Source organism: Sinocyclocheilus rhinocerous, unplaced genomic scaffold (assembly GCF_001515625.1).
Source record: "Sinocyclocheilus rhinocerous isolate Xijiao unplaced genomic scaffold, SAMN03320098_v1.1 scaffold678, whole genome shotgun sequence".
Taxonomy (NCBI): domain Eukaryota; kingdom Metazoa; phylum Chordata; class Actinopteri; order Cypriniformes; family Cyprinidae; genus Sinocyclocheilus; species Sinocyclocheilus rhinocerous.
Genome location: NW_015634005.1, coordinates 86,335 through 100,047, shown reverse-complemented (window position 1 = coordinate 100,047; position 13,713 = coordinate 86,335). Strand labels below are relative to the sequence as shown.

Sequence of the window (13,713 nt, the reverse complement as noted above, 5' to 3'; positions counted from 1 at the left end):
CCGCCTCTGGCGTTCCGTTAAGTTTGATGAATATTTTGCAGTTAGTAACCCAAGTGTTTTGAATTTTGTTTTGCTTCCTCAGATACCTGGCTTTTCTGGCTATATCCGCATTCCTCTTGGTTAGGTGATCATTCATGAATACATTAGTGCCCTTCAATTTCTTTCCTTGTTTAAGCAGTGCGATCTTATTTTTTCTGTTCACAAACCTCAATATCACTGCTGGCATGTCGTTGTCCTTCCTCCTGGGGAGAGGGTGGCATGCCCCAATGTTGTCCACATCAAGCGTAATCCCTCTGGACTCGAGAAAGGCCGCCACCTGTTGTTCCGCGGAGCTCACCTCCATCTCGCAGGGCTCACCCCCGTTGTCAGCGGTCACTGCGCGTGCATAAGACATGCATGTTTGATCTTGAGCCCGGTAACGACCACGTTGTTAATTCTGGAGTATTGCTCCAAATCCTCCACTCCAGATCTGCTATCCTTTTCTGCGTTTTGAATACGCAGTATCTTGACTTCCTCCAGCAGTTCGAGAAGCTGTTTCTGTTGAGTCTTTATTACCGTTACATCCTCCGCAAGAAAGTCTAGTGACTTTCTAATTTCGTCCACCTCTTCCCACGCTGGATTTTTCTTCGGTGGCATGGTGATGGAAAACAAAAAATGGCACACTGTGAACAGCCCTCGAGTGTGTGTACAGATGAGTTCGGGTCTTTCCCCGCGCCGCTGAATGAGTGATAGTAGCTCGAGTGAAGAAACTCTGCTCACATCTCACGACATGGCACACAGCAATGGGGCACAGCCAAGTTAAAAAAACATATTATTTTCCACATACTGTACATTATTGTTTCTCCTCTATGCCCCGCCTTTTTGAAACGCAGATTTTTACAAAGTTCATCGGTCTGAAAATGCGAGGTGTGCTGTGATTGGCCAGCTATCCAGTGCGTTGTGATCTCAAATCAGTCGGCGCGATAACTACTATGCTAGTGCTAGTTGCGGCCGCACCTGTGGAGCAACAAACTGCTCCTCTCCCTCAAGTCTTGACTCGGGAGTTTCTCTCTCAAAACTTTCTCTCTCTGACTCCTCTTTATTTTCTCCTTCTTTGGCCCCCTCAGAGACATGGTTTCCTACCTGCACTCTTGTTTTCTTTATCAAAAGAAAACAAGGGGGAAGTCATGGCCTAATGGTTAGAGAGTCGGACTCGTAACCCAAAGGTTGCGGGTTCGAGTCTCGTACCGGCAGGGATTGTAGGTGGGGGGAGTGAACTTGAACCCGGTGGGGCTAAACCGGGGCTATTCAAAATTCTGATGGGGCTATAGCCCCCCCTAGCCCCTAGCCCCGGTGTAGCGCCGTCACTCAGCCGGATGCTTTGTTTATAGACAATTTGTGGGTGGCTGTTTGTTGTTTCACCTATCAATTTGTGTCGATAAAGTATAGTAGGGTAAATCCTGTATAGTGATTTATCCTATATAGTGCTTGCATAAAGCAAGTAGTGCATACACTTGTAGCTGTTATGTATCGTTGTAAGTCATTGTAAGCCCCACGCGCAAGCGCACGAACTAAAACTTAATGAAAGACTCAAATGACTAAAATGTGACTAAGACTATTAAGCATTACTGCCACAAGATAAAGACTAAGACTAAATCAAAAATGCCTGTCAAAATTAACACTGGAAACAACTGAATTTAAACATAATAAATTCTACGATACAATATGTCAAATAACGTTCAACACAGGAGACTGAGATACTGATTTAAATAAAGTAATGTGAGTAATGACATAATTGTTTTTATTAGAGTATCATGATACTCTAATAAAAACAAAAATATATTTTTTTATTTTTCATTTTTAGTTATTTATAAAACATTATTATTTAATTTATTATTTATATAAGTAACATTTGATTTCTCTAACCTCATCCACCGTCTTGGATTCATTAAAGAGAGACCATTAAAATGTATTATGGAATTTCCTTCTTTATAAGTGTTGCTTAGAATTCACACAACAATGGTTTCTAAGACAGCAGTATACTGTAATTATCTTTTGTAACAGTCTTTGTGTCAGGTTAATGATGCCTTAAAATGTCACCTAATAGCCAAGTCAACAGCTTTTAGAATGCAGCCAAGTTAATGTTGAATAATGTTAATGTTGATACTTGGTTGACCTTGTTCAAGAGAAGGTTGAAGAAAGCAAAGAGGTTGATTTTTTTATTTGTAGAATCATTGCCACAATCCAAAATGCAACATGGATTTCAATTTGGTATGTGGACAAATATGTTTATTATTATGGCATGTGTAATTCTGCTTTGTTCAGCTGTTTTGATGTGGGGTTTACCATCTTTTTTATTATTATTATTAACTGGTCAGGTGTGGGTATCTTCCAAAATGCTATGCTTCAAATATCCAAAATTTCTGCATATGCATAACAGTCGAAATGAAAAATATTCATAATTAAAAAGCAAACACTTGATCAAATATTATTAAAAAAATCTTACAGAAGCTGGCCATCAATGATACGTAGCTTCTGTGTCTGTCCATTCTTATAACTTCTCAGGTAATTCCTTGAAAGTCATGCATGAATTCTTAATGGAAGCCCAAATCTTTAAAGGGGTCATATGATGCTGCTAAAAAGAACATTATTTTGCGAGAATATAAGTTACGCCTTCTTTCTTTGCGTGAACGTTTGGGCGGCGTTATGCAAATCTTCTCACATCGTGACGTAGACATGTGGGGTGTGTTAGAACGAGCCGTTTTAGGTAGGTGTGGCTGACTCTTAACTTTTATAAAGAATATCTCTTTGGATTTGAGACTTTAGTCTTTGCAACTTTACAGATCTTCTTTATGCACCAAGAGCTTGTAACACTCCAAAGAGAAAGGAAAAATTGAAATCGCATCATATGACCCCTTTAAGATTTTTTTTTCCCAATTTGAGGAAAAGTTAAAAAAAGCTGTGAGCTCAAAAAAGGTAATTCTAGGAACTAAGTCTAATGTCACAGACTGATGTGCACGCATGACAGCATTAATTTTCCAACACTTTCATCATTTTTTTTTTTTTTTAACTCCACTCTAAATTAAATGTTAAACTACTGACATTTATGCATGACCAAAGATAATTCAGACTACTGTTGATATGGTACAGAACATTGTATTGACACCAGATGATGGGAGATTGTCACTAAGATGGACAGAGTGGAGTGTGATGGCAGAGGACTGGGTGCATGGGTGATTTGTTTTGAGCAAACTGTTCAGTAGCATAAGTAGCACAACTCCTTTCAACTGAAATACATAGAACCAGAGCTGATCTTCTGTCCATGTTCCAAACAGCACCTTCTATTGATCAAGACTGGAACAATTGGACAAATGCACAGTACACACACACACACACACACACACACACACAGAGAGAGAGAAAGAAAGAGAGAACTGTGAAAGTTCAGAAATGTACAATTATTTAACTGCAGAGATAAACCCTAATTTTACTTCATTTTTACTTTACATTTAACATGTTCAAATATCACCTTCATGGACAATAAGAAATTGTAAGTTCTAGAAATTCAATGTATAATAACCAATGTTCTGTATGTTTGCTGTACCTCATATGCTCTGTGTTTCTCTTCATATGAAGAGTCTGTTTCCCTGACTACTATGGCCTTAGTTACCAGCATATCAGGGTGCTGTTGTTTGGCCTCCTGTATTGCCATGGCGAGAGCCTGCAAAAAGTTAGTTTTAATGACAGTAAAGTGATTTTAATATACATGTACCATTACATTATTTGCTGACCTACATAGTATGCTAGATTAGGTTTAGTGCTTCCCAAATCATTCTAAATTTAAAAACATTTTGGGTGAATTTTATACTAGTAGAAGAAAATTAAGAAAAAAATAAAAAATAAAAACACAGGTGAATGTGTCTTAGCAGCCTGGACGTTGTCTTTCATTAGTCAGGGTAAGCAATCATGAAAGGGCTTTGTGGTATCAACATTTAGCATGTTAAAATTTCAGCATGTTAAAATTTACTAGCACTGGTCTTCTGGCTTCCTTCATATTTAATAAGTACATACTTGACCATTAATATACATACATTACATATATATGTCTTTGCTTACCTGATGTTGATTCACATCATCATCTCCTGTTATGATGATCCTTTTTTCAATCCTGGTCTCTGCATAACCCCCTTTCACTGTCTGAAACCAGTTAAAAACATTCAAGAATTTAATCTCCAACAAAAGATTTCATCAGCTGCCATTTTGATAGTCTTTCACCACCAACCTGTGTATTTAAAGCTTTTTTTATTTATTAAAACTTCACCTTATTAATGTTTGCAGAGAAATTGACCTGTCCATAATACATCCACAATTTTTGACTAAAGTTTTGTCAAGCTGAATGTTAATGGTGTGTTGGCTCAGAGGGGATATTGTTCTCAAACTCTCGGTGACATGTCTCTTACCTTGGTCACTTGAGTCGTGGTTGCTGAGGTAATGTTTTCCATAGTGACGGTGAGAGGAGGAGCAACAAAGTTTCTTTCTAGACTGTTTGACCTTACCTGAAATACAACAGTGTTATATGTTTTACCGTTAAACAGTGTTGCCCCTCTCCCAAATTAAGAAATATATATTACCGGTATATATATCACACAGACAACTGTACATACAGTACACAATTAGTAATATCACAGTAGAAATCATTTCCAAGGCACAGATCTGGGGAAGGCCACACAGAGAAATCAGGGGAGAAAGGTCTTGGTGAATAAAAAAAAACTGATAACTCTGGATGAGCTCCAGAAATCATGTGTGGAACGAGCAGAACCCTGCAGTCCATTATGAAATATTTTTTTATCTAATAGAAAACAATTGAAGTTACTTTGCATGTTTGTGAAAGTTAGATTGCCTCTTATGTGAGCTGGGTGCAGTTTGAAGACCTCAAGGCCAAACTGACTGACTGTCTGACCTACATGACTGCGCTTATGAATAGAGAATACAGAAGGAAGTACCTAAGATGGGAGATGCCACAGGATGAGATAGATTATATGTGTAAAACTCATTAAAACCCTGACAGCTCGTTAAAATCCTAAAATGTATATGCCTCTGCAACCTTGGGCACCCGGAAAGTGGTAGATAAGAGAAGTTATCTCTTGAAAAACAGACTAACAGGTGGTTTTCTACAATGAAAGCAAGCATTATGAAAACAATTGTGGAAAAGGACTGGGAATGATGTATCAAAAAATGGTCTGTGCGCTCATTGGACAGTGACCGATAACGAAATTGTACAAAGATGGTAGTCTGGACAGCGACAGATTCAGATGTTTTGCAGGCATGTCAGCTTTGTTGTCTTCTTGAAATAAGGTCTAATTTTGACATCAGGAACTCTGCCTCCTGAGCATTATTTTGCAAGACAGAGAAGACTTTTCTCCACAACATCCATCGGTCCAGAAAAACTGACTCCATGACTCAGGATAACTTCACTACATAATTTGAGCATTTGTTCAGCGCTCAGATGCACTTTGGCCACTCATTAACTCTCGCGGCACAAGCAGCCCATCTCAGTGCAGCAGTCAGTTGTGTACAGAACACTGAGGAGTTCCAGTCGCTCACTCATTCACGTGTTATAATCAGCCCCTACCTTTGAGCAGCGGTCAGCCGTGTACAGAATAAATAATAAATACGTACGAATCACTGCAGTTTCCAGTTGAAATGAACACCGATGTAAAACACACGCAGTGAACACACAGTAAAACACAGACAACTTTTATTCCTTTTAACACAAAGTATGATTTACAAGGCCAGAGTTTCAATTAAACTCTAATGCTTATTAGCGGCTTCCAAATCTTCTATACTTATTTTGCTGGATCTGTCTGCTGCTTTTGATACGGTGAACTACCAGATTCTCCTGTCAACCCTATTGGAAAATGGTATCTCAGGAACCACACGCCAGTGGTTTGAGACTTACCTCTCAGATAGGTCCTTCATGGTATCTTGGAGAGGTGAGGTGTCCATCTAGCTACTGGGGTGCCTCAGGGCTCAGTACTTGGACCACTTCTCTTCTCTGTCTACATGGCATCACTAGGTTCTGTCATTCAGAAACATGGCTTTTCATATGCTGAAAATAACAACAAAAAACAAACACTAGCTTTCTATTTTTTCTATTCTATCTACTTGTTTTTCTTTGTTTGTGTGTGTGTGTATAATATATATATACTAAATTGTTGCAATGTCAAGTGAAGGACACGAAAAGGAGCCCATACATATGAAGCTATGTGATGCTGACTTTCAGTGAAGAAAGCCTAATTTTCGCACAATTCCTGATACGCTGAAAGTCAGCATCACATAGCTTCATATGTATGGGCTCCTTTTCGTGTCCTTCACTTGACATTGCAACAATTTAGTCACTTAGGGGAAAACTCCTTTTAACCGAAATGCTGAAGCCTTATCGAATCCTGCTATTGCATCTGCAACAGCCAATGGCTTTCTGGCGTTCGAGTGCCAGAGCAGTGGGCGGGCCCCGCCAACCCGCTATATCAGGGCCAGCCCAAGCCTTTATGGGGCCCTAAACAGAATTTTATTTGGGGGCCCCTTGGTGCTGCCAAAACGACTGATTATTGTCAATGCTTGATTATTCACACACTATAAATCTAACACACCCATTATCAATTTTATTTGTTGTAGCTGTGTTGCTTACGTCATACCAATGTTTGCCTGGCATGTTTTTACTCTTCTACAATTTTTAATTGGAATAGTAGCAAACCCACAAGAGTGGTCAGGTGTTAGTTTGCATTTAATATTCAAAGTCTTACAGTACTAAGTGGCATACTTAATGCGGTGTACTGAAATGTACTGTAAGCTAAATAAGCCAGCAGACAATGCATTTATGGAACAGAATGTTATTTTAACAACATATATTAACACAGCAGCAAGTCATCTGTACACATAAAACAACAACTCTATAACTAGCTAATTGAGGCATAATGATATTGGAATACAGCAAAGACCCATAAGGTAGGCTAAAGTTAAGCTGTTATCAGTACCAAATTTATGAAACAAAAGCTTATTTTTATTACAAAAATATATACCCAGGAAAGTTATTTTTACACAGAAGACAAAAACTTCAATCTAAAACAAAGTAAAATGTTATATTATAATATTTATGATGTCATCTATTTACGGATGTTTAATCAAACATGGACTGCCGTAAAACAAGATGATATAGGTTATGCTAATTAACCAGCCAGCCAGGCATTGCTCTCTCAAATCTGATTTCCGCCCCTCAGGTTAATTTTGTCCCCCCTCCACCCCCGAAACGCAATCGATTTTACATTTACATTTACATTTAATCATTTAGCAGACGCTTTTATCCAAAGCGACTTACAAATGAGGACAATGGAAGCAATCAAAATCAACAAAAGAGCAATGATATGCAAATGCTATAACAAGTCTCAGTTAGCTTAACGCAGTACACGTAGCAAGTTTTTTTTTTATTATATAATAGAATAGAAAAAGAATAGAGCAAGCTAGTGTTAGAGGCCTTTTTTTGCTTTGTTAATTGTATAATAAATAAAAAGAAAAATAGATAGAATACAAAAAGATTAGAGAATCTAGCGTTTTTTTTTTATTGTTTTTTTGTTGAAGAAAACAAGCAGTTAGTAAATGAATAGAGTGCAAGTCTAAAAGGATTTTAACCCTTTGACGCTCCGCGCTTTGGCTGGCACTGAGCCAGAGACAGATGCTTTTCATATAGCACAACTGTTCAGTGCTTTCAACCACATAAAGTTTATTTTAGATTTCATACATTTAAATAGACATTTCAATTAAGTACTTGCTAAAAAGACATTTCTAGTTTGTCAAAAACACTGATTTCTATGGAAAGCAGCAATAATAATAATTTTAATAAAAATTTGACGACGTGTTTATTCCTATCGAATACACATTGTGTAGGTAACTATAAAGTTTGCTCTGTTTTTGTCACAGTTCACTGGCCACTTACTTTCATGTATTTCAGGAGAAATGGGTGAATTTACGTAATGTAAATCTGACAGATCCACACGACAGCGTCCAGCGCGCATTATACAGTAGACCAACTAACATGGCCATTAAGGTTGTTTAAACGACAAAGCAAATTAATTTACACATATTTGCCAATCAGAATTGGCTGTATCATATAGTTCATGATATAGTTAACAAGATTGTGGATATTTTGAATAAAAAAGGAAAAACTAAATAAAAGTGAAACTGTCATACAGCGCTATTGTGCCCACTATGGAAATAATACGATGATATGTACAGATTATTTAATTATTTAAATATTTAATATTGCGTTTTTGTATTATAACCATTGTCTATTGACACAATATATTACAAATAATAATAATAAAAAATATAGCTGCAAGCAGCAATTACCGGGGTTCCAGCGCTTTAGGTATTTAAGCACATAAGGAAAAAGACATTACATATTATTTAGCAAGCCTGTAACCACATAAATCAATTATTAAAAAACATTTTTGTCAAATCCAGGTGATTTACCATAGAAATATGATGTTTTTATAACGTTTATGACTGTTATAGCGCCAGGTGTGGTCCGATCTCCCTGAAACTTTGCATGCTTGTTTAGAATCACCTGTCACATGTGCTCAGCCGGTTTTGTGAAGTTTTGAGTTTTCGTTTAGGTTTTATAGGCTTTTGGTATTTGGACAGGCCCCTTTTTATAAAGGACCCGTTATAGCTTCCCAAAGGGTAAATTTCAACATGTTTTTGATAATTATTGACCTAGAGCAGTGTTTCTCAACCCTGGTCCTGAGCGCCCCCCAACACTGCACATTTTTTGTATGTCTCCCTTATCTGACACCCATTTCAGGTCCTGGAGTTTCTTTTAATGAGCTAATGAGTTGAATCAGGTGTGTTTGATTAGGGAGACACACAAAATGTGCAGTGCTGGGGGGCGCCCAGGACCAGGGTTGAGAAACACTGACCTAGAGAGTCCAGAGAATTGCACTGCGGTAGTTTTTTCCAGAATGAGCAAAAAACCTAGGACTAGTTTGCAAAAGTAGGTTTTTCACATCTTCTCAATCATTTAAAAACGGTTTGATTGACAACAGTGGTTCTAGAGGCAAAGTTGTTCGGAACGAGGAGGTCTATCTTACGATACAAATATCGCGTGTATGTGCGGAAAACCATGCAATGCAAAATTGTTTACGCACTCAAAAAATGCGATACCGCCCCCCAGTGGCCGGTTTCTTTCAAATTTCTCACAGACCTTTGGGGCCGTGAGTCAAACAGGCCCACCAAGTTTCGTTCCGATTGACCTTGTCTAATAGGTGCTCAAACTTCGTTGGCCAATGGTGGCCATGTGTTTTTGAGATACGCAAATGTCCCCATAGACACTTGTGGCACTTTGGACCAAGACCGTGCACAGTGATTTTCATGTTGATAGGACAAATGGTTGCCTAGTTATAGCCATTTTTATGTTTCCTCCTCTTATAGCGCCACCAAGTGCCCAATCTCCGCGATTTTTTTTGCCTGTGACCTCAGCTTGAGCTCTTACATAAGTGTTCGGAGTTTGGCGAAGATATCTCATTCCGTTCAGGAGTTATAGGCATTTTACTAAAAGAGGCCCTGCCCCCTTCGAAAGTTTTGGCATCCCTTTGCGACGGTGAGTCGATAGTTCAACTTTTTTTTTCGATAATTATTAATATTCACTCTCCAGAGAATCTTTCTGCACTGGTTTGGTTCAGATCGGGTGAAAAACCTAGGACTACTTCGCAAAAGTAGGATTTGCAAAAAATGTGAAATACCCGAAAATTTCGCCAGGCTCACGATCAAATTTGAGGCATGTGTTTTGTCCGGCATGAGCCAAGCATTCCAACGAAATAAGACACTTGAGCCTGCGACTGACGGTTTAGGAGTTATGAGCGATTTCATACTTTCGATCACTGTAGCGCCCCCGTCAGGCCGATTGGGGCGTGCTTCAGTCACGTTGTTGGCAGTGTGAGTACTATCATCCCTCCAAGTTTCAAGTCTCTACGACTTATGGTTTGGTCTGCACAATCATTTTTACGTGGAAATCACTCATCCGTGACCATTCTAACAATTACAATAGGGTTTCAGCACTATGTGCTTGAATCCGTAATAAAAAAATAAAGTAAATCAAGCTGTCATTTCATGTACTCTTGGGGGCCCCCTGCTGGCCATGGGGGCCCTAAGCAGCCGCTTAATTCGCTTATGCCTTGGGCCGGCTCTGCGCTATATAGCTCGGCGCTGACTACCATTTACCTCTGAATCTTTCTCCTTCACCCAGCTACTGTATGCTGTCTTCAAGAAGCCTCTTATCGCTCACTGTTAAAGGTCCGCTCTTCAGAGGACAGTGCCTGGATTGCCGTTCCCTGCAGCGTTCCGGTGAGTATGACATTTTTCACATTATATGGATAAGCTGTCTGCTCACTTCTTGAGCTCCGCCGCGAAGACAAAAGCCACGGCAGTTTGGAATAGAAAGTTTAAGCTTGATTTATACTCGACGCATTCGTCGAAGTTTGCTTGGGTGCGCGCAGCAAAAATGACGTCATCACGATGTTGTGCACTATTTTGCGTGGCGGTGTGCACGCCATCTCGAGCGAACTGTTTGCGTGGCGTCACATAGAATATGAATGATTTTGAAGCTGTTTTGGCTGAACAGTTACGGCTGTACAGGCATCTTGGGCAAGGACGAAAACTTCTGCAAAAAAGACACTACTTTTATCTAAAATTTTCTTCTACACTTGGGCATGACTGGACTGAAGATCAGTGTAGCGTCTGGACCAATCAAACACACAATATATATTTTGTTAGCTATATTTAACAAATACTCTGTAACACCCCTCAGTTAACAAGCCATATGAGGACTTATGGACCCTTCCCCCGAAATGCGTAACACCTCAGGAAGGCAGAACAGGCCTCTGGTTCCATGGCAACCAAGGCTGATATCACTGGTTTTATTGCTCAAAGGAATGCAAGCAGAGAAACTTTGTACAGTAAGAAAGTTATTTCCTTTAACCAGGAAATTAACGTTCTTAGAATTGACAGATAGTTGACCCTGAGAGGTCAAGTAAATACTTACAGCGGATCAAAATATTTATAATTAATTATAACTAGTTATGATTAATTATTCATATTTCCCCATGAGCTGATTCGCTACATCAGTATTTATTAAGACATTTTACATACAGTAAATGTTTTCATAAACACGTCAAAAGTGCATCACTTAAATTTGTGAAGACTTGCAAATTGCACCTTACCAAATCATTTTTATGTAAAAACATATACTTGAAGCATTTGTAGAATCAAATAAAAAAAAAATGTTTTTTTAATTAAGAATATTGAAAGCAAGAACTGTGAAACTGTATACATTTTTAGGGGTTCAAGCTAGAGGTCTACACGGAGGACCCGAGACCCGAGGATTTTCTATTACTTCGGGTCCCGGGTCTGTTTAACATTGTGTGTAATACCCATAGACTGTAGGTAATACCCGAGTCGATCGGACTCGGAGAACACCCGTTATCAGAGTCAGTCAGCGCTGTGCGTGTGTTATTTTGTAACTTTCAACTTGTAAAATTAGAATGAGAAAAGTGTCAGTAATTTGAAATAAGGTGGAAAAAAAAAAACCACGAGCGACGTCATCAGAAGCAGGGTGGGCGGAGTTAATGAGTGATGTGAGTTATTATTGATTAATTTTTTAATAATATTATGAATGAACCGTCTTGTTGTTATATCTAAAATTTTTGCTCAGACTCGGCTCAGAGAGCACAGAGATGATAGCAAATAAGTAAAGCTAACGTCAGTAGCCATGGCACTGAACGAACAATCGTTATTATAATCCAAATTGGCAAACAGTCTAAATTATTATGTAAGTTGACTCGAGATACAAAAAATGCAAAACTGCAAAGTCGCATTTGTCATCCGTCACCGTGACAGCAAGTGGACTTTTGAAACTGGAATAATGAGTGGATTACGCATTTCAATTGGCAAGAGAGGAATAACACGGATGGAACTTTTGTAATATATAATTATTCACGGTATTTAGAAGTGCCCACGATAACAATATCGTGCATATGCATTACCGTGATATATCGCATTACCGAATACCGGCACAAGTCTATTCTCGGTTCTGTACGGGCCCGTGTCCAACTTTCAAAATAATAGATGGGTCCGGGTCGGTTCAGTGTAGCACATTTACGGGTCTCTTCGGGTTCGGGTACGAATTTTTGGACCCGTGTAGACCTCTAGTTCAAACACGTAGTGTAATTGTAGGGATTTTTCTTCTTCTTCTCTGCTAAAACTGATCGTGCAGAACAAACCGTAAGGCCTAGAGAGCTGAAACTTTGTCAGATGGTAGTAGTATTGCTCACTACTCAGATCCAAAGACTCGGCCCAATCGGCCTATGGGGGGCGCTACAGCGATCAAAAACGCAAAACTGCTCATAACTTCTAGACCAGGGGTGTCAAACTCAATTCCTGGAGGGCTGGAGCCCGGCAGAGTTTAGATTCAACCCTAATTAAACACACCTGATCCAACTAATCAAGCCGTTCAGGCTTATTTGAAAACTACATGGTATTTGTGTTGGAGCAGGGTTGGAACAAAACTCTGCAGGGCTCTGGCCCTCCAGGAATTGAGTTTGACACCCCTGTTCTAGACCGTTTGTCGTAGACTCAAAAATTTATACTTTTGGAATCCTTGGGTCAAAACGAAGAAAAGTGCAGAAAGTCAGATTCGCTCTACGAGGTTAGGTTTTCCTGCCATTTTGAAGAAAATTCAAAACCTACTTTTGCGAACTAGTCCTAGGTTCTTCACCCAATCAGAACTAAACCACTGCAGAAATATTCTCTGGACAGTGTAAACAATAATTATCAAAAAAAAGTTGAAATTTCGACTCACGTATAGGGAGTAGGCATAGGGACGCCAAAACGTTAATAAGGGGCGGGGCCAATTTGACTAAAATGGCTATAACTCATGAACAGAATGAGATATCTTCACCAAACTCGGTACACATGTGTAAGAGCTCAATCTCTGCACAGCTCTGCCACTTGGTGGTGTTATAAGATGGAAAAAAACATAAAAATGGCTATAACTATGCAAGCGTTAGTCCAATTGACCTGAAAATTGGTATGCAGTGTCTTTGTCCAATGTGCCATAAGTGTCTATGAGGACATTGGAATATCTAAAAAAAAAACATGGCCGCCATCGGCCAATGAAGTTTGAGCACCTATTAAACAAGGTTAATGGAGGCCGATTCCCTGAATTCTGTATTCTCTGAAAGCGCAAATACAACCACTAGATGGCAGCAAAAGATCACTCATTGGCTCATTCTATCACTTATATAGTCCTTTTTAGTTCTTTTCTCAGGTTTTATTACGTACTGCATGCATCAGTCCAAAAGCACTTAATTAAAATGCGCCCATCCATAAAAAAAAAGTGTCTCACACGGCTCCGGGGGGTGAACAAAGGCCTTCTGTAGCGAATCGATGCGTTTTTGTAAGAAAAATATCCATATTCACGTAATTATATACGTAATAATCACTTTAATCTAGCTTGCGCTCACTGTTGTACACTGGAAGCAGTTCCAGGCGGATGACGCATGAGGTCAGTGCTGCGCATGCGCCAGTGAGTCTCGTGAAAACCAACGTTTCTTAACAGGAGCAAAGGAAGCAAAGTTTCCTTACTTTAGCAAAGGAAAACCAGTCTCCTCTTGGCTTATATCGAAA

At 39.2% G+C, this 13,713-nt stretch overlaps 1 protein-coding gene across 1 annotated transcript in view; it reads right to left on the bottom strand.

Moving 5' to 3' along the window:
* Positions 1-2,865: 2,865 nt before the first annotated feature.
* Positions 2,866-13,713, bottom strand: part of LOC107744841 (uncharacterized) — a 73,362-nt gene continuing 62,514 nt past the window's right edge. The window contains exons 9-12 of the mRNA XM_016558662.1: positions 4,440-4,535; positions 4,096-4,176; positions 3,584-3,700; positions 2,866-3,333 (exon numbers count right to left, since the gene is read on the bottom strand). Of these exons, the coding sequence (XP_016414148.1) occupies positions 3,328-3,333; positions 3,584-3,700; positions 4,096-4,176; positions 4,440-4,535 (300 nt within the window). The 3' untranslated portion in view covers positions 2,866-3,327. The remainder of the gene's footprint in view (positions 3,334-3,583; positions 3,701-4,095; positions 4,177-4,439; positions 4,536-13,713) is intronic.